At 41.7% G+C, this 25,937-nt stretch overlaps 2 protein-coding genes across 3 annotated transcripts; both read left to right on the top strand.

Annotated features, from left to right (window-relative positions):
* The first annotated feature begins 1,517 nt into the window (after positions 1–1,517).
* On the top strand, positions 1,518–7,326 carry drgx (dorsal root ganglia homeobox). The gene is made up of 6 exons (XM_085476729.1): positions 1,518–1,595; positions 2,408–2,508; positions 3,044–3,145; positions 4,815–4,987; positions 5,305–5,417; positions 5,524–7,326. The coding sequence occupies exons 1-6, from the start codon at positions 1,538–1,540 to the stop codon at positions 5,901–5,903; spliced, it is 927 nt and encodes a 308-aa protein (XP_085332855.1). The 5' UTR covers positions 1,518–1,537; the 3' UTR covers positions 5,904–7,326.
* Positions 7,327–9,851: 2,525 nt separating this feature from the next.
* On the top strand, positions 9,852–25,293 carry lg13h10orf71 (linkage group 13 C10orf71 homolog). 2 transcript variants are annotated; one of them, XM_085477813.1, is made up of 3 exons: positions 9,852–10,211; positions 12,314–23,393; positions 23,668–23,756. In XM_085477813.1, the coding sequence occupies exons 2-3, from the start codon at positions 12,525–12,527 to the stop codon at positions 23,686–23,688; spliced, it is 10,890 nt and encodes a 3,629-aa protein (XP_085333939.1). In that variant the 5' UTR covers positions 9,852–10,211; positions 12,314–12,524; the 3' UTR covers positions 23,689–23,756. The 2 variants fall into 2 exon arrangements, with proteins under 2 accessions (XP_085333939.1, XP_085333938.1); XM_085477812.1 differs by having other exon boundaries at positions 9,856–10,211; positions 12,314–25,293.
* Positions 25,294–25,937: the final 644 nt, after the last annotated feature.

Raw genomic sequence — 25,937 nt, 5'->3', positions numbered from 1 at the left:
TTATTTGTAAATGTGTCTCGACCTACGGAGATGAGGAGTAATTGCATTTAGTCTTTTAAGCAATCATCAGAGGATGGAGAGGAAAGGCGCTGACAGGAAGCACACACACACACTTAAGGCCTGCACTCTTGTCAAGAGTTGTCTAGACCAAATATTGGGATAAAGTTATCAACCGTTATTTGATTTCAATTTTCTCCACGCACCTCACCGAGGTCATAATAACAACTTTATTTTCAGTGGTGCATAAATTAATTACGCGCATTTAATAACTAAAATATCATTATATTCCCCCTTTAATAACATAAACGCTGCACGCCAGGGAAACCCTTAATAGCGCGGGGCCCTGTAACTGGCCATTATCCGCCTGTAATGATATTACAGAACCAATTACGCGCCATTAGAAGGGATTTTCTGCACTTTATGTGGTTTAGTCCAATCCCGCACTCCTCTTCTAAATTTCAGCTGCTTCTCGAAGCCTCATTTTGCCTCCACCTCAGAGACGCATGGCGTCTGCGCTCTGCCGTCCCAGATGCGCTTTAAAACTAATTGAAAGGGTCCCGCAGCAGATCATTTATCTGAGGAAGCGAAATAAATCGCTGGACCCCTTGCTGTGAACAAAATCAAAAATTTGGCCTTGTGAGTGTTCTACATGCGCAAACCCTTGTAAAGTGGACCCCCTAACACACCCTGACGAGCAATTAAACCACCCGACAGTCAATCTAAAACCCAAAAGCAGTCATCCTGCTTTTTTTAATATATGAAAGAACCAAATAAAAAGTGCAGTGGGTATGTGTGCATGTTTATGGTTAGGGAATATGCTTGACTCTGGAATAACAATCACTTGTGATGAATTTTTTTGGCACCAGAGCAGAGCTGCCGTTTGCCACCCCGGGTATGTCTTTCCTCTCCTCCTTTCTGTCTTTCTCTGACACACACACACACACACACACACACACACACACACACACACACACACACACACACACACACACACACACACACACCAGGGGTTGGGGGTGAGAAAGACAAAGCCGTGATAATCCGATTAGGACCAATTAGGCGTGAGATTCTGCGACACTAGCTGAAAGCCTTAACACTCTGTAGACAGTTATACAGTTATAGAGACATCTGGACACTCCCAGAGAGAAATAGAGAGACAGACAGAGAGAGAGAAGTGAGTAGTGTGTGGGGGTGCGTGTGAGTGTGTGTGTTTGCAGGAGCGAGAGAAAGAGTGTGGGGGGAGCGAGAGACAGAGAGATCTGGACACTCCCAGGCAGAGAGTCGGTGGAAGTGCAGCAGCCACTTCTCTCCGAAGCGCTAACTCACTCACATCAGCATCCTCACCGCAGGTAAGATGCTCTCACACATTAACTTTGAATCTCGCCAAATCCCGCGCGGTTCCGCATCTTCTGCTGACGGTTTAAGAGTGTTTTTGTTGCTCCCGTCACAAATCTGCATTATTCTAGGTCTGTGGGTTTAAGCTGAAACTTTTGTCTTTGTTCCAGGTTCCGTTTCGGAGTCTCTTAAGCGCGCAAAGATGTTCTACTTCCACTGTCCACCTCAGCTGGACGGAGAGTGCTGTCGCTCCAACACGCGTAAGTTCGCTGTCTCGCTGTTTTTTCCAGCTACGGATTATTTCTAACGTTACTCTTAAAGTTGTTCTCTGTAAACTTTTGTGATGTTTAGACAGCGCGCGGTGATTCTGCGCGTAAAGTGTGTGTGTGCTGTCGGAGACTTGAGAATGGGCCCGAATTTATCATTACTTTCTCTAAATCATTATAATATAATCATTTAACACAATGTGTTGTTAGTAATTGTTAATTAAAACAACACCGACTTATAAAATGTATTTTTTATGTCGTGGTAATATGTAACTAAAACTAGGTAAGTCAAACTGTTTCGGTTGTGAATCTGAATATCGCATGTAAAACACTCTTTTCAAATTTTAACTTGAAATTGTTGGTTGCTTATTGCATCTCTGGTAATATTTATACAAGTCCAAAACAGCAGCCGGTATATTTCCCCACACAAATTCATGTATGTATGTAAAGGGTTAAGTCTGATTTTCTCTCTGCTCTCTTTTGGTGAGAAGAGCTGGTGGTTTGGCCCCGGGGCAGAAGGGGCGTTTTGTCCCGGGCACAGATGTTGGGTGTCATGGCTTTTAGTCCGCCATGGTTCCCCTTAGACACCTAACGTCAATGTTTCATGCAACTAATGGAAACACAAAATGTGCCTGCTTTGGCTAATATTTGTATTTTTATAGCCTTTCTTTTATCACTTTTATCACTGAACTTACCTAAATACATCATGAAGTTATTAACTCCTTATTAAAGCAGTATTATTATTATTATTATTATTATTTTAAGTGATTGAATTGTTTCCAATTTCCCTCTCTCTCTTTTTTCAGTGAATTCAGGCGGATTTGGCAACCACGCCCCAACTGATTTTGACGATGGATTTCTACGTAGGAAACAGCGCAGAAACAGAACAACATTTACTTTGCAACAGGTAATTATTTACCAGAACAAATAAAAAAAAAATACACACATATATATAGGCTATATGCAAATCAGAGAAAAAGAAATGGGCCTAGCTGAAACTTCTCTTAAAGCAAAGCAGGTGTAGGGCGCTCTAGCTTTCAACATGAGGAGGAAATAAATACAAAGTTGGGCAAGTTTTCTATTTTAAGGCAGGGGGAATTTCCCTGATATTCACCACAGACATAAAAAATAAAATAAAACCTTTATCCTAAATTTATTTCCAAAAGCCCAGAGGCAATGATGCCATAAAATCATATGAAAATAGAAGACGACGAAAGATCTGTTGATTATTTTTATTATAATTGTGGATTGTCACGCGTGTATTTAACTGTAAGTACTTACAATTACAGGCTAATCTTTGACATCTTTATTTAGCGTTATTCACTATGTCTCTTTACAAAAAGAAAGAAAGAAAGAAAGAGAATAGTCTGCTTATATTCAAATCAACTGGCAAATCATTTTAATAATTAAAAGTCTGCCCTCTGTTTTTTGCCAATGTGCAGTTGGAGGCTTTGGAGGCTGTTTTCGCCCAGACCCACTACCCGGACGTGTTCACGCGGGAGGAGCTGGCAATGAAGATCAACCTGACCGAGGCCAGGGTGCAGGTATGGCTGCAGCAGTGGTGTGTCCTGGGCACGTTTGACCATGCAAGAGAGGGTAAATTAAGGCACTCTGTCATTCCGGCTATGCACTTTAATAACATCAACATAATGGTGAATATTAGATTAGCTTGATTAATCGGTCATTCATAATTAACCAGCGATAATGTTCTTCACTAATTTGTCCGCGTCTCTGAGGTAGGAATACATCATCCGCGCAGATCTCGTTCTCGTGACACAGCCAGAAAAGAGAGAGAGAAAAAACGTGTTTTAAAAGAGGGCAAAGTCCGTAGCCTCCACAACTCCCCTTTCCTATCTCCCTGATCCTATCACACACGCGCGTACATAAAAGAAAAAATGGGCAAGCATGCACCTTAAATGTGCCAATTTATATTCCGCTCCTGCCCTGCACATATGCGCGGTTATAAACTTGGCCAGATGTAATTAAGTTATGTGTCCTGTATGTAATTTCCTGCATTCCAGATTTGCTTTTGGGTTTTGTTGTGCGCGCAGATCTAATTGTGGGAAATATAATAGTTTGCCTTTTGTTCCCCAGGGTCATCTTACTATCGCTTAAACCCAATGGCTGGGTTGATAATGGAATCCAGCGCTGTAAATTAGGGATTGTAAACAAATTATTCCCCTCCTAATCCGATTACCACATTCCTATTATTAAATCTGAACATGAATCCACCGCAGTATGCAGGGATATTAAACTTACATTATTATTAGAAAATAAATTTCCTTTCTGTTGTAGTGTTGTTGCCCCCCCCTCTTTTTTGTGTGTAAAGTGTCAATGGGCCTCCCCCGCATTAAGAGCACGCCGCAAATTGAGATTAATGGAGCAATTATAGCCCATTCAGAGATGGGTGTGTGTGGGGGGGCGCGACTTCTAGCTGGAAGGTGCAGGGGTGAGATAAGTCCATCGGCTGTATTGTTGTCCTGCCACCAAAATGTTGTCCTTTCTTTATGCCGAATGAATGCATGTGTTTTGTTTGGCTGTTGACATCATTTATACCCCCGGTACAATAGCAGGGATGCAGAGCACATGCACACCGACTCTAACCTCCATTCACACATCATGATTAATGCCTGCTAGAACCAAGTCCTAATCGAATCTGATGTTGTCAAACAATCACTAAATAGGGAAATAAACGACTTCATCATTGCCGCCTCTCTCTTGGGCAGCACAACTGTCAGTGGGAAGTCATTAAAATATGATAATGAAAAATTGCTCAATTAAATGTTGTTATAGGCACTGACCTTCATTCGATTAAGATACCAGAACTTGGCTATATGTGCTCTCAGCTCTGTGGATGCTGAAGGTTTTGGGGCTAAGTCAGGGACTGTGGGAAATCAGAGCATTGCTTTGACAGGTTCAAATGCCACTTGATAAGAGAGGTCACAGAACAAAGGAAGTAGGGAATATTTCTTTTAACTTTACTGTTAACAAGATTTCAAAAATTGGGAATATATATATTTAATGTAGTTTCAATTTCTCTCAATATTACGCAAGTTAGATTACAAGCCTAAATCCAAGGAATTAAACTGAAATTATTGATGTGTCATTAGGCCCATTTTAGAATTCCAGTTTTAATTTATGGTTTAATTAATTTGTTGTACTTTTTTATTTTTTCACATTTTTAATTAATATTATTTTTTTTGTCAAATGCAGGTTTGGTTTCAGAACCGCAGAGCAAAGTGGAGGAAGACAGAGCGAGGGAGCTCGGACCCTGAAGGAGGGAAAGAGCAGATGAGTGAGGGAACTCCTCCATCTCGCAGCATCAACTCTCAGTCCCCAGTGGACCAGGGCAGAAAACAGAAAGAACCACTGGAGATGCAGCCAAGGTGAGAAGAGACAGACAGACGACCGTCGTCACAGTTATCTTAGTGAAACAGCGTCCTGTTAAAGGGGAAATTTGTGAAGCACTGTCGGCCAGACTAGAATTTTTTTTTTTCTTCAAAACTCTGATAGCCAACATTAACTTCTGGAGAAAGCTCCATATCGTTAGTCAATAATTCTAATTCATTAGTGTATTTTGGAAATAGCTGTAGATATTTCTAGATATATATTACTAGAATAAATTGTCTGCTTAAAGTTATACCTGGATATTTAAGTACTAAGTAATTCCTAATACTTAATTAAGTATTTGTTCTCTCTCCAGTATCAACAGGACAGTGGGTCCTGGTGGTCCCTTCTTTCCATCCTGCTTACCAGGCACCCTCCTTAACTCTGCCACCTATGCCCAGGCTCTCTCGCAGGTCGCCACTCTGAAAGGTAAATATGATTTTTGTTAACTGATGAATAAAGATGGTAATAAAGATGATGAAGATCTATTTTTTAAGTTGTCTTATCACAAATTCCACTGATTCTCATTTTTCAGGTAATGGCTTGTGCTCGTGCTGCGTTTCGGACCCCATGGGCTTGTCCTTCCTGCCACCCTATGGTTGTCAGGGTAACCGCACAGCCAGTGTGGCCGCCCTGCGCATGAAGGCCCGTGAGCACTCTGAGGCAGTGCTGCAGTCTGCTAACCTGCTTGGTGCAGCAACCGGACCAGGTGCCAGCGTGGGAGTCCTGTCAGGAGTCGGCGTGAGCGCAGCTGGGGTGGTAAGACCCTCGGTGGGTCCTCCCATTGAGGTGTCAGGCGCTGTCGGAAGAGGGGGAGATAGCTCCAGTCCCACCTTGGCCTCCAAGGTCCCAGTCCTGGGCAGCAGTCCTGACAAGCACCCTCACTGCCCTAAGGAACCACTGGAGAAAAAGTGAAGGCGCTGGACACAAACGTGGATGTACCGATACTCTAAATCTGTGTGACTGTGCCTGCTGTAACTACTCGACCCTGGCTGTATGAGAAACTAAGCACAAATGACTGACTCCAGAAACAGCCTGGGACGGACTTTTCTCATATCACACTGTGTGGATGAAAACATTTAACTATTTATTTGACAGTAAGTTATGATTGTGAGAAATGCTCAGTAACTGGGGCCTCGTTCCCTCATAAAAGCACAACTGTGGTTTTTGGATCTATTATCTGTCTTCATGCGCTCTTGGACTCTTTCGATGGACTTACATAGATACAATATGTGTGCGACAAAGACATATTTGATAATGTGAATTTAAATAATCCTGATGTTGTTCCTCTCATTTTCATTAGGAGGTCTGGTGGTTACCTTGTAAACATTAATGCATGTAAACTGTAAGTGTGCAAATGGCTGGCAGGACAGTGAAGAGTTTTGCAGGATTTTGGGCAATATATTGTTTATGGCATCAGGTCAAGCAATCGCCTCTCATTCTTTTGAGTTTAAAAGTGAAAGTGCACTTTAATATTAATCAGGCATTTTAAGTGTAAATGTGTACATGTGCTAGACTATGTGTGAACCCCAGGCAGGCTAAAGCAGACTCAGCGAGAGAGCGGCAGTTGTCCCTTCCACTCTGTTAGCACATCTGTAGTGCCAGCAGACAGGGAACACACCAGTCCTGTTGTGACATGTTCTTTAAAACAATTAAAGATGTACTCGCTCATGTTCCTCTCCTGTTGCCTCTCGCTCCAGCCATCTGTTCTAATACATTATTTATCAGCTTCCTTTAAAGCTGGGAGAGGAGAGCATTCGTGACTCTTATTATTTATTTACTTTTAGGAACGCTTGCGCTCACCCCTCCTCTCTGCGAGCCTTTTTTTTATTTTTATTTTTAATAAACCCCATTAAAGATGATATATGCTATTTGTTAATGTTGGATTTACATTTGAAAAAATATCATCTGTCATCACCTCAGGGCTCTTCACAACGTAGTTTATCACGGGCAATATATTTGTTGATTCATTATTCTTAAATATCTCCCCTCACTAGAATGACTCTTGACTATAAGATCGACTGATCAGACTGAGAATACTTAACCGCAGTGCACACAACCAGTAGTTGCTGATTCAATTTGCGTCCTTGAGGATTTTCAGGAAATTACTTTTGATAGTCAATAACACAATTAAGTAAACTACACACACATTATCATGAATAATTGATAAGAAATTATGTATTACCATGAAGTAGTGGTTCAATAATTGATGAGGCGACACCCTGGTGACACAGGAGAGGGAGATAATGTCAGAAGTCGTGCCAGGTTGTACACAGATCATCTTTTTCTTCTTTTTTTTCACACCATTATGTGTGCATGTTGTAAATATCTGAAAACTATACCAATAAAGTGAATCTTTTACTGATTGTGACTTTAAGACTTTTTGGTAGGATTTTTAATTTCTATGAACCCATGCAACATTCGTGTTACATTTTCAGAGAAAATCCCCAAATTTAGACAAAAGTTTCAACTGGAGGCCCTTTTTTTAATTTTACATATTTGATATCATAAAAAACTGCAGGTATAGAAATATTGCATTATGTAGCGACTGCTCTCCTGGATCTAAAAATGGCCCAAATATTATTACCAAAAACATTGCGCCTTCATATAATGCTTTATCTTTAAGTGCATGAGAGAGCTCCAGAGCAAATATGTTGAGCCCAGTGACATGGCGGCTAATGATAACACAATATCCTTATACAAACCAGCTTCTTCTCCAGAATGTACCAGTATGGACGACGTAATCCGGCCAACTCATACAAAAGACACAGAAAAACACATTCAGTCTCTCCAAAATTGAATACAGCAGTTGTGGAATTTAATCATTAGCCAAAACAAAGGATGCTGAAGTTATAATGACTCCGATCATCATTAAGTTCTGCATGGTGCCCATAATTCACTGCTTTAATATTTCATAAACAAGTCAAGTTGGTGTTGACATTCAGCTGTGCATGTGGCATCATTGATAATTTTCTGTCACCTAAAAAAAGTCCTGAGGCGGTTTTGTGGAGCATTGTTATATCAAATTAGCTGGAGAGTGGCCAGAAAAGCAGACAAACATGGTGAATATGGGGGACAGCAGTTGAACTCTGTTCTTACAGTGCAGTTAATGGGCTTCTTTTGTTGCAGTAATGAAATATTTTTGCAGGGATGTGGGGAAAAAATGTCCTGAAACAGGGAGACGCTGCGCACATGCACCCATCCACAGACGCACGCAGACAATATAAGACAGAAAGAGGCCGTACACTCAAGAAAGAGTCATCCATACATGCAGCTCCTTTTGCTTGACATTAGGTGCAACACTAAATTTTTACTATTTACATACCTAGCTCCCAAAGTCAGACATAAAGTGAATTCAGGCCTATGTCCAGTGAAGGGCCAAAACAACCTGCTAAAGTATCGTCTCTGCTTTTAATTCCTGCAGCGAAGCTGACCAATAACCCAATCAATTAGAATCAATTAGGCTCATTTCTGGATGGAGATTATACAAACAAAGCATATCTTAATGCAGCGAGTAATGTGCCTGTCTGCTGTTTGCCACATAACCACAGCTCTGCTCCCCCTTACTCAGCAGAAGGAAAAGCATCCTCAGCATTTGTGATCAATGCTCACAGTCCCCGGCAGCTTCTCAATAAAGCTATTCTGAAGCAAAGCTGGAGAGCTGCATTGTACAAAAACTTGAGAGGTTTGTATCAAAAGTCCACATTTCTGCACAGAACTGTAAAAACTGGGTGTTTTGTAATCTAAATTTGCCCACTAGAGGGACTTAGTGAGCAGGAAACTGATGTGAGTGGCATCATGTCTAACCTAAGTGGGGAAATTGAGCCTTTTGGTTTATGACATACAGATTATTCTTACTGAGGCATGTTACAAATGACAGTTTATCAATCAAAACAATTTTTTAAAAGACCGTACTCGTAGATTAAAGGCCCAAAAGTAAATAGCAAAACAAGATTTTATGACAGCAACTTGCATCTGTTATTGATATGAGTGGAACATACAGCTGATTGTCAGCGACTGACTTGGTTTCAGGGTGGAGAGGAAAATAGAGCATGAGAAGGGCGTGTGGGTGGAGTCTGTTTAGAAGGGCGGAAAGAGATTAGTTAAAAAGGGATTACATCAGCCTTTCCTAAAGTTTAGTGAGCTCTACGTAAAACCATCTGTGTATGTGTGTGGGCATGTGCGGAGGAGTGCGTCTCCATTAAGGCCCATGTGTGTGTGTCCATCATCCTGTCAGGCCAGCCCTGCACCCGCCAAGAATCCCAGGAAACTATCTGCTGCAGCAATCTCCTATTATAGCAGCATGCTGTAGGAGGGGAAGGAGCTATGGGGGTGAAAGGGGGAGGTACAGTTCCTCCCCTTCCTTTGCCTTATGGCCTTTTCTGCTGGGGGTTGAGTGAGGCTGTAGTCAGGGAGATTAGACGGGCCATGGTTTGAGTACTGTAATAAAGTGAAAATTCAGGTTAAAATTAACCTCTCAGACATGATGTGTCAAACAAAAAATAAAAGGAAATAGATGGGGGGGGGGAAAGCCCAACAATGATAGAAAAATAAATTCCCTCATTTTGGTCTCCAACATGAAGCTTCATTCAAGCAAAGTGGCCGGAGGCCACTTGTTGACACTCAATATAGTGCTTGTCAGTTCTGTTCAACAAAGAAGGTGGCACTTGAGTGCAACACAATCAAGTTATTTCTGTCTCCCAGAAGGGCACCCAAGCTACAGCCCCTCCATACACCCTCCCAAACACTCAGCACCATAGCACATCCTCAGGAAATTAGGGTTTTCTCCTGGTTTAGATCTTGCAACCTCCTCACAAACTTGCAATACGTTTCCAGTTTACTGACAGTTAGCTCTGGCTGCTAATGGCCAATAGTAGCTGTCCAGATTTATAAATAGTTGAGAGGCTGTTTGTTTCATCCATCTGACACTCGACACCAAAGGATTTCACAGACCCACATGCTAGCCCGAGTCCTCATTCTGGTCCCCCATGGTGGACACTCTCCCTGGGACAACTCCTCTATTTCTGTCTAGTCTCCAGCCCCGAGTCCTGCTAGCGGCTCAGAGACCTGACAGTGGACTACATAGAGGGGTTTTTTGGATTTCTGAGAGCTGAAGCTGTGAGAGGGGACAGATCAGATCAGCGTCAAAGGCTTTTTTAAAGAGATGAAACACTTTTGAGGAGTTTACAACAAGGCGCAAATTATGGAATATAAAACTCAAAGGTAAGACAAGAATCTCAGTGTGCATTCTTGTTCATATTTGAAAGAAATACATGAAAAATGCCCCCAAAAAACATGACCATAACAGATGTACATAACATTACTCTTAAGCTTGGAATTTCAATGATTTTCACACAGATAAGAAAGGTAAGAGATAAGAAAATCTCTGATCCCATTTGTAAAAAGGTAATACAAATTGACTTACTGAAGCTACTGTGCAGTGTTTAGAGTGTTTAGCTGCACTTATAGAATTTGGTTTTGTTCCACTGAAACTTGCTGACATCAGCAAACATTTACTGTTATCCTTTGAGAAGGTACAGAGACATTCCTGTTCAGTCTTCCTTTGGACTGGATTGGAGTCCCATCTGAAAACGAGTCATCTTTGGTGTCAGGTTTAAGCTGGAGACCCGTCACTGCACAAAAATAAACCTGTCACATGCAAGAATGGGCTGAAATCAAGCTGGCAGTTTTACAAGACACCACTGCAAAAAAAAAAAAAAAAAAAAATGCAGCTGAATGAGGGATGGCTATCAAAATTGTGCAAGTCTTTAATGCTTCTTTTTTAAGAAGTCTCTCTCTATATACCAAATGTTTTGTTTGAGTCAAGACAGACTGGGATGAAAACAAAAATCTAAAATGTTTTAATTGCTTTGATCGTTTTCTCAATGTTTCTTTTAATACACTGAAAGAAGATACTTGCTGTGAGTGTACTGGGACAATGCAAAGACATGGAACATGTGGCCTTGTTCAAGCTACTGCGTTTTTGTTTTTTTGTTTTTTTTGCTTAATAGAGAAACGTGTTGCATTATAGTTTTAAACTTCTTTTTATTTCTGCGTCGCTCTTATTAGATGCTGATGTAGTCGGTCAGTACAGCAGTGTGGTGAGTAACTGTGTTATAGATGTGTATCAGATGGATAGCCTCCAGGTCAAAAGATATTAATGAACCACTGAGTACTCTGAGCAAGGTGATGGCTGCTTGGCAGCTGCATAGTATTTAACCAAAATATACCCATGATATTACCCATTTACAGTACAACAGAAGAAGAATGTGATACCTCACCTATATCCTGCAGCCGGGAAGAAACAAACTACATTATTGCAGATATGTTAAACTATATTTTAATATATAACCCAGGGTTTGTGATTTGTAGAATTGTGGATATATTTTCTAATTCAGTTTAGTGAATTTTGAAGCCCACCACAAGAAGTTCATGAGTGTAAATAATAGGAAAAGTAAAGCTTCTGTGTCAGCTGTTCTACTACTTAGATCTTACATGTGGCCTTGGATGTTTTGAGTTTCATTTAGATTAAGGCTTTGCATGTTTATTTATGAAAGAAGAACATTCTTTGTAATTAATGATAATTTAAAGGAGTCTAAATGACATATAGTTTGTTTGAAAAAATCGATAACAGATTATGCACTTTACTGGCAGTAGATTAGGTAATTTATACATGTAAAATCCCAGAATAGTAAGAGCTATGCTTAAGGATATTATAATCTAATTTTCACCCCCTATGTAAAGAAAAAAAAGTTTCAGTGTCACACTTGACAAGTCCTAATAAGATGTTTTCCCTCTTTGACTAGACAGGAAACAGGCTGATTGAAGATCAGCAGCATTAGTGACTTGAAAATGTGACATTATGTGCTCATTTCAAGCTCTGATTACTCAGTTTCTGTCTTGCACTGCGAAGTCAATTTGTGGTGCATGCGTGCCCATCTAAATTTGTACAGATGCATCTTGATTACCCTAAATAACTCACGTGAGGCTGTCTTCGCCGCGCCTAGCAACAGTGTAGTTTTATTCACAACATGTCTCTGATCTCTGAAGGTCACGGTGATTGAGTGGAAGGATTTACAGCGCTGTTTTCAGAACCACATACAGTACATTGTGGCTTAATGCAAAAGAAAATTTAAACGTATCAAGACCAGCAACCAAAAACTTAAGCACCACAACAAATGACATAGGAGGGAATATTGTATATATTTTAGTCTTTGGATAAGTTTGCAATAAATTGAGCAAAATAGTGTTATGAAACTGTGTTTTATACAGTGATGGATTACAGCACTCATCCTAGCCTATTTCCCATTTCCTTTTTCTTCTAGGAAAACAACAAACTCTGGGATTGTTTTGGAGACAGGCCAGCTAAATGGCATGATGCCGTAGGAGCTACTGGCTTTACAAAATCCTGACCCAGGGCCCTAAATTCTGGGTGCAGCAGCTCCAGCAGCAGGCAGAGTGTGTAATTCTGAGGTCTATGTTTGCATGAATGTTTGAACAACTGAAGGCAGACATTTTTGTTTGCAATTCTGCATCATGACCTCCGTTGAGAAGCGCCGCTCTGGCCGAAAGAGTGGCGGGCATCGAAGGCACAGCGATGGAGGCTACAGCGACACCTCCAGCGGTGGGTCCTTCTTGGATGAGAATGACCGTGAGGTCTGCAGTCTGACAGACAGGGCATTCAGGAGTCTCTGTATCGGCGATGAAGCTGTTTATAATGACTCAGACCTAAGTCTGTCTTCACCCTGCACTCAGAGAGACAGACAGCTGGCCTTTAGCCAGAGCGGACAGGACAGAGAGGATGGAGAGGACAGAGAAAGGGAAGAACTTAAGAGAGCTGCACGTGAGAACTTCAGCCTCAAGGTGCAGCAGTATGGACAGGACTGGAGCCATGGAAGAATGTATGGAGGTGAGATTCACAGAGATCCACAATGGGAGGTTCATGGAGAAAGGACACAGGGGAGGATTTCTGCCACATTCCAGCACTCCGTTGTGGAAACCTCTCAAAAGGAAACATCTTTAAAGGAGGAACGGCTCAACTTTCTCAGCAATGGAGCCACAGAGTTGAGTTCACAGCAACGCAAAAGCAACTCCAGAGTTTCCTCTCTCATCAGAGCATTTAATTCTGAGCGAAACAGGGATGGAGTAGGAATGGATGACAAAATCAGAGAGTGGAAAGATGAGACGAGCTGGGACAAATCAGCTCTAATGAGTATCCAGAGGGAACTTTCTGAATTCTCTACATCATACCAGCAAAATTTTCACAGCAGTCATTTCCCCTCTTCTGGTTCATTCTCATATGGAGACAACAACCTCCACTCCTTTGGATCTGATGTAGCAGCAGTGTCTCACAGTTCTGCATCTTCTTTTATGAGATCTTCACACAATAAACAGAGCATGTGCACACAGGTCAACTGCAACTCTAATGTCTTTATACACAGCGAGTTTAGTCCCTTCAAGGTGTGGAGGGACCATAACAGGTTTCCCTTCCAGCAAGGACAAATCTCAGGCTTTATGCACCGTTCCGAGTTCGCTAAATGGTATGAGACACCTATGTACAAGGAGCCTTCACAGATGGGTCAACCACAGGGTCATTATACAGGTATCAGACGGCCAAGGAGTAACTTGGCACCCATGATTTCACCATCTCTTCCACGTTCCACCTCGACATCTACAGTGCTACAGAACGCTTCAGCTGTGGAGAAACGCTGTGAGTCAGAGTTGGCAGGTAATTACCCGTACAGAAAAAGAAGCCAGAGTGTGGGAACCAACAGGCTTCCGTCCCATCGCCCATCGACTGCATCACCCACCATTGAGATGTCTCGACGTGTGAGGGACACCATCAGCTCTGTCAAAGCCCTCCAGCAGAAAATCAAAATGATGGCAGAGCAAAATATTACTACGGAAGTGACAGAAAACCAACAAACAGTACTTTACAGAAAAGAAAATGTAAGTCTTGGCAATAATGCAGTAACAGTGGCACCTAACGCTATTGGCAGTAACACAAGCACCACGCCATTTAACATCAGCCAGCTGCTGACACCTCTGGTCCATGCACATCAAGAAGCTGTTTCTTCTGATCTCCAACATTATGCAACTTCTCCTCAACCTGTAGAGCATTCTCCAGTACGAGCTGAAAGCAGGGGTGTGACTCCTGACATTAGGATGTCCACCTACAAATCCAGAGCCACGAGTCTGCTCTTCAATCTCAAAGACAACAGAAAACGAGTAAAAAGCACCTACAGTCCTACCAAATTTAAAGCAGCGGAGACGTCTGAGAACAACAAACAGCCACCAACGCACGAGTCTAGAGATACTGTGATAGATATCCCTGAATTTCCAGATTCAGAAATTCAATTTTCACAGCTACAAGAATCCAGCAGGACAAATGCTGCTATGAACCAGTATCGCATCCCAGAACTGTCACTTACAATGTCAAATTCTCAACCTGTAATGGCAACTACAGGCCAATATGCAGAATACTCTTTAAGCGATTACCAGAGAGCTCAGATGCAAGCCCAGATGGTTCATCACTCTGGGTTTACTGGATTTTTACCTGAAAACTACACCGGCAATAAGCTGGCTAATGGACAGAATCTCCATGAAGATTTAGCATCATTTGCTCCCTATAGGCAGGATACTATGGCTGATGTAGGAATGTTGGGAGGGGCTTTATACACACATAAAACACCTTATTCAGCTACAGAAACACCAAGGCTAAATGCTGACAACAATCAAAGTGGAGAATATTTAATAAGCAAGCCAAACATTGAACAACCTTTTAATGAAACAGTGGGAAGGCTATTCACAAAGGTGGAGAAATGTGAGCAGCTCAAACACAACAAACATGATTACAGTAATGTCTCCTTACAGGATAAGTGGAGGCAGACAAACAGCCAAGATACAGAAAAGCTCAGCATGAATGCAACTATCTCTCCATGGAAACAAGAAACAGCTACTTTAATGGAAAAGACAAGGCAAGAAAGTCACCAGGACAAAAGAGTGCTTCAAACACATTCTGGATGTAATGAGAAAACTGATTTGAAAGATCATTATTTTAAACAGGATTATAACAAATATAATGACAATGAATGTATAAGCCATCAGATGTTTTCTTCAGCTAAAGACAAACATATAGGCATGGGTGAAACAAGTCAAAGAAAACAATATATGCAAATTCCAAGGGGACACGAGGTCCAGAGTCTTCAGCCTTCAGAAGTGAAACCACAGTCTGAACATAATATACACATTAATTCATTTAACCCAGACAAAACATCTGCCCCCCAAATAGCAGAGCAGATGACGGAGAGACAGTTTGCTGAGGTCAAGGCTAAACAGGTCATGGCAGAACATATAAAATCCCACCACACCCAGGCAGAGGTGGCAAAAGTTCAGCAGGGGGCTCAAGTGGAGCAGCCTAAAGCAGAACCCTCTAAGTTAATTTTAGCAGGGCAGAATGATTCGCAGAAAGACGCAGCAGAGCGGGTCAAATCAGGACTAATAAAGGAGGAGAGAGGGAAACAACCCCAAGCAGAACATATTAAAGAAAATAAAGAGGAGAAGATAAAAGGAGAACAAACAAGACAGTTCAGAAAAAAACAACCAGAGCTTGCCAGAGAGGAGCAGACAAAGGCTGAACAAACCAGAGTACACGAGGTAAGAGATGAGCCAAGAAATATCACAGAGGAAGCAAGAGCTGAGCACATTAAAAAGGAGCAGGGTAAGCAGGTCAAAGCGGAACGAGCTGAAACAGAGAAGCTAAAAGAAGAGCACATAAAAACTGAACTGGCAAAAACCGAGCAGGCTTGGCAGACGAGAATAGAGGAAGCTAAAACTGAACAGGCCACAGAAAATTGGATCAATGTAGCACAAGTCCAGCAAATGGAGGTAACCACTGAACAAGTTAAGAAAGAGCAGACAGAAACAGAACAATCTGGAACAGAAAAGGTTAATGTAAAAACGGCCGGGGCGGAAAAAACAGAGCATGAAAAAGAGCAGCAAACTGAAGCAAAAGAAGTGAAGACAAATGTAGCTGAAGTGGAGAAGATCCAAACAGACCACATTAAAGCTGGGAGTTTCCGAAAAGCAAAGGAAGTAAAAGCTTCAGTTCATGTGAATATAGAGCAGTCTACAACAGGAACAAGCACAACGCAAGATGCTAAACCTGAAGTTGGAAAAGCAGAATGGGCAAAGCAGGAGCGAGCTAAAGCAGAGCTTATAAAAGCAGAAAGCATGCAGGAAATGTCAGCTAAACTCACAGCTAAACTAACGGCTGCACAACTGGTCAAAAGTGAGCCAGATAAAGTCAAGCAAGTCAAGACCGAGCTAGCTAAAGCTAAAGCAGAGTTAGCCAAAATAAAAGAGAAAATGAGATGTGAGCAAAAAGAGAAAGGCAGACATGCCATCATCATAAAAGAGGATGGCACTTCAAAGAACGATGTTCCTTTAAAGTTAAATATAAATGAAAAAGAGAATTACTTAAAGAAAGATAAGGAAGTTCAAAAGCGTCACCAGGAAGAAACAGTTATCAGAAAAGACAATGATCAATCCAGCAGAGGCAGTGATGATTATGAACATCTGAGAGAGAAATATGGCTGTACTAACAGAATTTCAACAGACAAAAACAATTCATCAGTGACAGGGAATGTCTTATTAAATGGTCCTTATGAAAAGCAAGTTTTACCTCCTAATAAAGTTGAGAAAGTAAATAAGGAGAAATCAACAGAAGAACACAGTCCTACAAGCAGATTTATCACAGCTAACCAAAAAAATATAGAGGAAGTAGGTGGCTTTAAATCCAGTGAAGTCTCTGAAAGTCAGCCTGTTTACAATGTGTCAGCCAAAGAATCCAAATTACCCAGTGCCAATTATTCTGTAACTAATGTAAATAACAGAGCAAATTTTGACACTGTTAGCGATAACATGAAGGACAACAGTGTTGAAAAATTGAAAAAATGCACCCCTGTGAAAGACACTGAGGTTTCACAGCAAAGAGATTCTGATTGGGTGAAACTGCTACCCCATGAAAGGAAACCTAAGTCAGCTGAGCACAATGTAGGCCCAAGTAAAGATCAGCATTTTATGCCTCCCAAATCACTGTCTCATAAAGAAAGAGCCATGACCAAGCAAGAGATTCTGACTTCCAAGATAAAAGCTCATGCTGAAAAGGAAATTTCAGCAATTAAAGAAAAGGGCTGTGCTATACGAGATGGATTCATATCCAAAAATTCTTCCAAGCAATTAGCTGGTAGTCAGACAGTTAAGATACGACAGAGGCCGCCATCGCAGGAGGCGTCTAAAAAGCATGAAAGTATAATGCCCAGTAATGCAACACTGAAACCTCAGATGGGATCTTTAGGAGTACAGATGGACCGTGTCAAGTCTGTTTCACCTTCAAGCTCTGCTACTATACCAGTTAAATCTGCAGCAACCACCACTCATAATATCATGAGCACAACTGAATGCTTGCTACAAAATCAAAAGCTGGAGTCCAAACCAATGCAAAATAAAGAGCAGCCACTCACGATCAACCAAGAAGAACAGAAAGCAGTTTATGCAGAAATATCTGGAAAACCAAAAGATGGAGGTAAAGACTCTTCAGATATAAAAGCTGACATTCCCAACAAAAAGGAAGAAGATCCTGCAGACACCACCTGTGTCAATGCTGCAAGCTCCAAACCTGTGATGACAGAAAAGGCTGAAAGTAAAGAAGAAGCTTATGTAGACTTAGCACCTTCACTAAACATTGTCTTTGGTCAGAAAAAAGAACCTGCAGCTGATCATAGCTTGCAGATTATGGGAATAATGGTAACTGTACACGAAAGAAAGCCAACTGTGAACACTGGTCAAGGGAATAACAATGCTCAAAACCATCTGAATGTAACAGAGAAAGAGAACAACAGTTCAGAACTGGATAAGTGTTCTCCCAACTCATGTCTAGAATTAACTGAAAGAAACACATCTTCAAATGAGGTCATAAAGAAAAATAACACGCAGGAAACAGAAGATCAGGCTAAATTTGTTAGAGAAAGTCATCCTGAAAATGTGCAAGAAACACCACTCTCAGAAGCAGTAAACAACAATATGAAGATGTGTCAGGAAAGGACACATCCACAGCAGGATGGTTCTACTATGAATACAAAACCTCAGGGGGAAACACAGCCAGAAACCTTGACCAAAAAAGGTACCATCACTGTACCCGCTAAAAATACAGTGCCAGGTGAAACTCAACCCCTTCACCACAAAGAGGACATAAAAGCAAGACAAGGAAAGGATGACAACACAGATAAAATGCTAAGAGAGAGGACAGATGAAGAGAAAAATCCACAAAAAGTGCAAACAGCTCATAGCAATGAGAACTTAGCTGTCACAACAGTGAACACTGGAATCAACAACATGAATGATGCTGAAATGCTGATAAAGCAGGTCGCTAAGCAAGTTCTGAAAGAAGATATGACAAATGTGGACAATCAGGCCAGCATCAGCAATGTAGATGGCAAAACAGCACCGCTACTTGAGGAAAACAAACATGACTCTATAGTTCCAAAAATGTTAAACACCAGTCCTTCCAACAAGTTATTCAAAAATGAAAACACACATGGATCACACAAATTTCAATATAATGACAACCAAATCAGGGATAATAAAAAAGAGAACGATAACGTGCACATTGACAGCATTGCCATCAGAGTTGTACCATCAGTAACTGAGACGGATAACATGGCGATAGTTGGAAAAGAAGATGGTGCAACTTTGCCATTTGATCGAGTGCAAGGTAATAAAGAGAAAGAAGTTACATCATCTAGTTGCCAAGAAAAAGTTATCACTTTAAGCACAGAAGAACAAGCATGCACTGAGAGATCTAGTTCTGATGACACACATGTGCTGTCCAGTGTTAGAAAACTGTCTGATTCGCTGAAATTTAGCAATCAACAGAATAGCAACAATGCAACAAGCGAGAATACTCAATCTGAGAATGAAGAGCTTGAAAAAGTAAAGAAATGTGAGGAACTGGTGGGTGAATCAAGTGAACAACAAGCAAATGGAGACTACTTTCAAGTACAAGGGATAACAGAAACCAGTAATGAGCCACAGTACAATAGCAAAACTGATAGAGATGCATCAGAGGGAAGGGGACTTCCAGGGTTACCACCAAACAGAACAGCTGCCAGCAATGAAACACACAATGAAGGAAAGATTGAAGCCTTTGTGTTCACTGTGGATCAAAGTAAAAGAAAAACAACCGATTCAAGTACAGTTCAAGATGAAGATGCTAAAAGGAAAAATTGGGACGCAGAAGATAAGCTAGAATCAAAACAGACAGACAGATCTAGGAAGAGATGGAATAATAATGAAAATGCTAAGGCAGAACAAGCTAATCACATTAGAAAACAAACTGAGAACCACTCCACTGTATCGGCAACCGAAAGACAAAGTTCAAGAAATTCATTCCCAGCAAGGGAGAGCACATTTCAAGAAAAACCTGAAGTTAAAACAAAACCAAAAGGAAAGCTATCCACAACACCAGAGATATCAGCAATTGCAGACTATGCAAGGTTAAAAGTAATTGTTTCAGAGGACAGAGAAGCAAATACTTTTCAGGAATACCCACCCAACAAAAAGGAAGGATTCTTTCCACTAATACAGACCCGTCATAGCAGACGTCCTGTGTTTACTACTGACCCACATGAGAACTCTGTAAAAGAGAAAAGTTTGCCAGATAAGACAGAAATGAGTGCTAAGGTGAATAAAGTACCCAAACTACTAGTATTTCCCATCACAGACAAAGAGCATCAAAGAACAGGGATGTTCAAACTGGGAGAAAAAGAAAGACAAGATTCCAAAGTGAAGAAAAGCCCGGCAGACAATGCAGCAAAATATACCCAACACAAAGAAAGGAACCATTCACCAAAAACTCAGACAATACAAATATCTGAAGCTGGCTCCCAAAAGGGATACCAAGAAGATCAAACCGTTTGTCAGCCAAATAGTCATTCTTTGCAACCAGCAACATCATCTTTTGTAGTTAACGACTCTCTACATCCAACCATGGAGCAAATGCGCAACAGGAAAGAAAATTTTACCCAACAAATGCAAGATGGGAGATTTGAAAAACATCAAAATAAAGACCTGGGGCCTAAGACTGACGATGAGAGGACAGAAAAACTAAAAGAAGAAAGTCTTGAAACTCAGCATGGAATAATCATAGCAAAGCAGCAGCGTACGAAAAAACAATTAGAAGAAGAGCAAGCATTCATGTCTGAAGAGATAAAAAGAGAAGAAGACATGAAAATAAAGCATATATTGGATGAGAGTAGAGCTTCTCTGGCTGAAGAAGAGAGGAGAGCCACTCAGAGAGAAGAGGAGAGGAGAGCAAAAGAGCGTGAGGCCGTAGCTATTAAGATCAAGGAGAGGCGAGAGAAGCAGAGGGAAGCAGAGAGATCAGATGAAGAAACAAAATTCAAACAGAAAGAAGAGGATATTAGAGCAGAACAAAGAGAAGAAAAAGTGAGAATGAAAGAAATTGAGGAAAAGAAGAACAGAAGAATAGAGGAGCAACAAAGGAGAGCTGCACAAGAAGAGCAACAGAGGAAAGCTGCACAAGAAGAGCAGCAAAAAAGAGCTGCACAAGAAGAGCAACAAAGAAGAGCTGTGTATGAAGAGCAGCAAAAAAGAGCTGCACAAGAAGAGCAACAAAGAAAAGCTGCACAAGAAGAGCAGCAAAAAAGAGCTGCACAAGAAGAGCAGCAAAAAAGAGCTGCACAAGAAGAGCAACAAAGAAGAGCTGTGTATGAAGAGCAACAAAAAAGAGCTGTGCAAGAAGAGCAACTAAGAAGAGCACAAGAAGAAAAACAGAGAGCTGCAGAAGAACTGAAAAGAAGAGCTGCACAAGAAGCGCATCAAAGGAGAGCTGTACAAGAAGAGCAACAAAGGAGAGCTGCACAAGAAGAGCAACAAAGGAGAGCTGCACAAGAAGAGCAACAGAGAAGAGCTGTGTATGAAGAGCATCAAACAATAGCACAAGAAGAAAAACAGAGGGTTGAAGAAGAACTGAAGAGAAGAGCTGCACAAGAAGAGCAACAAAGGAGAGCTGCACAAGAAGAGCAACAGAGAAGAGCTGTGCATGAAGAGCAACTAAGAATAGCACAAGAAGAAAAACAGTGGGTTGCTGAAGACCTTACAAGAAGAGCTGCACAAGAAGAGCAACAAAGGAGAGCTGCACAAGAAAAGCAACAGAAAAGAGCTGCAGAAGAAGAGCAACAAAGGAGAGCTGCACAAGACGAGCAACAGAAAAGAGCTGCAGAAGAAGAGCAACAAAGGAGAGCTGCACAAGAAGAGCAACAAAGGAGAGCTGCACAAGACGAGCAACAGAAAAGAGCTGCACAAGAAGAGCAACAAAGGAGAGCTGCACAAGACGAGCAACAGAAAAGAGCTGCACAAGAAGAGCAACAAAGGAGAGCTGCACAAGAAGAGCAACAAAGGAGAGCTGCACAAGACGAGCAACAGAGAAGAGCTGTGCATGAAGAGCAACTAAGAATAGCACAAGAAGAAAAACAGTGGGTTGCTGAAGACCTTACAAGAAGAGCTGCACAAGAAGAGCAACAAATGAAAGCTGCACAAGAAAAGCAACAGAAAAGAGCTGCAGAAGAAGAGCAACAAAGGAGAGCTGCACAAGACGAGCAACAAAAAAGAGCTGCACAAGACGAGCAACAAAGAAGAGCTGCACAAGAAGAGCAACAAAGGAGAGCTGCACAAGAAGAGCAACAAAGGAGAGCTGCACAAGAAGAGCAACAAAGGAGAGCTGCACAAGAAGAGCAACAAAGGAGAGCTGCACAAGAAGAGCAACAGAGAAGAGCTGCACAAGAAGAGCAACAAAGGAGAGCTGCACAAGACGAGCAACAAAGAAGAGCTGTGCATGAAGAGCAACTGAGAGTAGCACAAGAAAAACAAAGGGCTGCCGAAGAACTGAAAAGAAGAGCTGCACAAGAAGAGCAACAGAGGAAAACTACACAAGAAAAGCTACAGAGAGCTGCAGAAGAAGAGCTACAGATGAGAGTAGCTCAAAGAGAGCAACAAAGGAGAGCATTTCAGGAGATTCAACAGAGGAAAGCAGCTTTGATTGAGGAACAACGACAGATTGAGGAGAAGATACTTGCCAATACTGAGGCAGACAATAAAAGAAAACCAAGAGAAGGAGATAAAGTTTTGCATATTTCAGAAGAGGAAAGGATTGAACAGATACAAATGGAAGAGCAAAAGAGACAAAGGCAGAAAAAGGAAGAATGGATGAGAACTCAAACAGGGGAGGCAGAAATGAGAGCTGTAGAAAGAGTAAACATCATAAAGGAAGAAAAGCAAGCCAACGAGAGACCTAAACTTCATGAAAACAGCCAAGAAGCACTGAAAAATGAGATGAGAGTGGAAAAAGAAGGCATGCTAGCTCAAAGAGAGAATAACATCAAGGCTAACAAGAGGGAAGAAGAAAAGGTAACAGCTGACAGTGAGAAGGTGAGAGATAATCGGAGAGAGGAAAAAAGAGTAGCACAGGTGGATGCTCTCCAGTACTATGCCATTACTTCAACAGAATCAGAGACAAAACAAAGAGAAAGGCAACTATGCTCCCCTTCACCCTCCCAACAAAGAAACAATCTATCAGAAAATGAGTCAACTGAGTCCCACGGGTCCCACACGAGATCTTATAGACCCCATGCCCCTGCATCTCCAGCTCCATCTCTGCCCCGATCCAACACTTCCTCACCTGCTCTAGGAGTCAAGCCCTTAATGTTCAGAGTAAAGGACAACACCTTCAGAGGTTCCGCTTCCACCAAATCGGTTAAGCCACGATTCTATAAGAGCTTTGGAGACGATGTCCGGGTGGGTTCACCCAGTGACAGGGGATTAGAGAAAAGAGAGGAAGGACAGGAGAAAATAAGACACAGTGCTGGAACTCCTGTCCAGCATCACACAGGTTTAAATAGACTCACTGCTGTCAGTGAATCTTCAACTTTCCAGTCAGCATCTTCACCACAGGATCACTCAGCCCCTATCCCTCATTATAGGCCCTATTCCAGGAGAAGCATTGCTATGGAGGAAGATGACTCACGCTCTCTTATCAGCAATATGTCTGAAGATGTGGAAAGTTTTGCCACCAGTGCAGCAGACCTTGCAGACATACGAGGTCTTTATGACTACGAGAGACCAGAATCAGCATGTAGCTTCAGCAGTGATGTGTCCCGTTCTTTGGGCAAGCCTCCAGCTGTTCCCCCAAAGAGCGAGAAAGCCCTACGGAGGGCTCAAAGGCTAACTACCCGGAGAATGAAGAAAGAGTTGTCCAAAGTTGGCGCAGACAGCCTTTCTGGAGTTGAGAAAGATGTCTCCACTATTCGTTCCTCTTCATCCACTGAGGTACGATCCTCTAATCGCCATGCTATGGCTTCCCCTCATTTTTCCTCACCTGTCTCCCTTGCTAATGCTCCTGTGTCAGGGTCCAGCTTGCCTTCCACCCATACAGAACACCACTCTTTCCACGCTTCCCCTCATGCCACTGGTCCTATTTCTATCCCTCATACTGCCGCCGTTTCCCTCCCTGGTGTGTCTCATTATGCTACTGGCCCTGCTTCCCATACTGCTGCTCCTAAGACTGTTGCTCATGTTCCCTCTTCTCCCACTTTCCACCAAGCCCACCACCCAGCTCCAGTGACACAGTATCATGTAGAGTCAAGCTATCCCCAGGCCTACCCTCTGACCCAGCGCAAGGTGCTGCAAGACCCCGGTTCTGGTCAGTATTTTGTAGTGGACCTGCCTGTTCAAGTGAAAAAGAAGACTTTCTTTGACCCACAGACAGGAAAGTATATCCAACTGAATGTGCGCGAGTCTGGCAAGAGCATCTCACAACCTCAACCCCAGCAAACATGCCCACAGCCTGAGATGCAGATCAAGTCCCAGCAACAGCCCTTCTCCCAGACTTTTCCTGCTGGCAAACCCTTTGTGCTTTATCAAGGGTCCCACGGTTATCCCCAACACTACCAGCCTGCAAGTATCAATTCCCTGCATCCCAACAAGTCACAGGTTCCTGCAACTCTCCACCAGAACCAGCAGCCTGGACATCAGGCTTTTGAACTGGGACAAAACTCTGAAGGGCATCGCTACAGTCCAGAGAAGACCCCGTACATGGACACGGTTAATGACAAAGACAAAACATATAACACAATTTACAGCACACATGGCTCATATGAGCCGTTCCCAGAGTGTGACACAAACAGCCAGCTTGCAGGAAGCTCAGTTTGTGAAAATGATAACTCAGCCCACTCGCAATATAATCCTCGTGATATAATAGCTATGAGTGAACTGGAGGACTTTATGGAGGTGTCTGATTGGTGAGAGTAAAAACTGATATTAAATATTTAATAAAGTAAAGAGTGAATGGATCATAATATACATGATTTTAAGTGGTTGCAAATGACTTTTTCAAGTGAAAATAGTCTCAGAATGTTTTTGGTTTGTAGTTTTAATAAGTCTCTATAGCAAACTGTTATATTGTTTCTGCTTTTGGAGATTCGCTGTTGATTTACTTGTTTTACAGAGTTCACCATTCCATTTGACTTTGAATGTGAGAAGCTAAGCTATGGTTCTTGTGTAAACAGTGTCATTAGCACTGCCTGTTCAACCTAACTGCATTTTATTATATATCATACGGTATATCAAAAGTTGTTTGGAAAAACTTTTGCTACTGACAAGCCTGCTTTACCTTTAAGCACAAATTGGAGATTTTGAGATTCAGAAGCATAGTTTTTTAATTCAGCCATGTATGAAGTGAAAAAATGGTGATGTGGCTGTTGCTGTTTTTAAGAATTAATATCATACAGTAGTCTATTTTTATAGCTGAATGTTTGTAAAAATTGTTTGGTTGCTGTGAAACAGTAGCGTGAAATGGGCTGAATCAGATAATAATCGATTAATAATTTCTCATCACGGTGTATTTTAAACCTCTTTGTAAAAGTTAGAAATAACCCAAAAGGAAAAGATAAAAAGGTTCATGCAAGAGGCTGATTTTATTTTACAACCATAATATAATGTAATATAATGACATCTTGTTCTGACTTCTGAAATGTACCCTGGGCCTGAGTGATTCAAAATGAAGAGTCTTTTTATGATTGCATAAGACAATTACAATGTGCTATTGTAATGTGCAGTAATATGTCCTGAGAGATAAAGGAAAATAACACTTTGTTGATGGCATTTATTTTGTGTCCTTTTTACTGTATGAAGCAATCCAAATGTTTAAATCTTTTAATATTATACCCACGAGAGTGTGAAAATGTGCCTTCTTTTATTTCCCTTGATCCACACACTCCAATTAAATGTACGGTGCTGTGGTGAGAATGCATGCCTATACTCTCCAGTTTAACATAACCATACAGCTGATCCCCTGAGAAGCAGTAACCTGCTTTGACCACTGTGGGGCAGAGCAGAGTGCTTCATCTGCTGGAGCAAAGACCTGAACTTAAGACCTGGGAAGAGAAAAACCTGAAGGAAACCCTGAACACAAGATTTTGTTAAGAAGTCAAAATCAGAAGTATCATTTTAACACATGATCCTCAATTTATAAAACTTGTACTGTGGCTTAACCTTATATTACAGCTGTCTGTTTTTAAAAAAAAAAACCAAACAAACAAACAAACAAACAAACCAGTAGATTCCCACAGACTCAGTTCCTCTTAAGAGAACACTACATACGACTAAGGGTTAAATCTGTTGTGTAATTCCATTTGGCTTTGGCAGAGCTCAAAGCGCCAGCAGAAGCCCTGCCTCAGCAGTTTAGCCTGCCCAATAAAGCAGCAGGCTTCATACCACTGGGACAGTCTGACAACCACAGCCAGAGACAAACCCATGCCACTCTGTCCAGCAGCTGGGAGAGGTCCCAGCACAGACACACACACACACACGGGG

This window comes from Copadichromis virginalis, linkage group LG13, assembly GCF_057382275.1.
Source record: "Copadichromis virginalis isolate Kocher_CV1m ecotype Utaka linkage group LG13, C_Virginalis_male_GT1.1, whole genome shotgun sequence".
Lineage (NCBI taxonomy): Eukaryota > Metazoa > Chordata > Actinopteri > Cichliformes > Cichlidae > Copadichromis > Copadichromis virginalis.
Note: the sequence above shows the minus strand (reverse complement) of the source record. Positions and strands in the feature narration are given on the sequence as shown.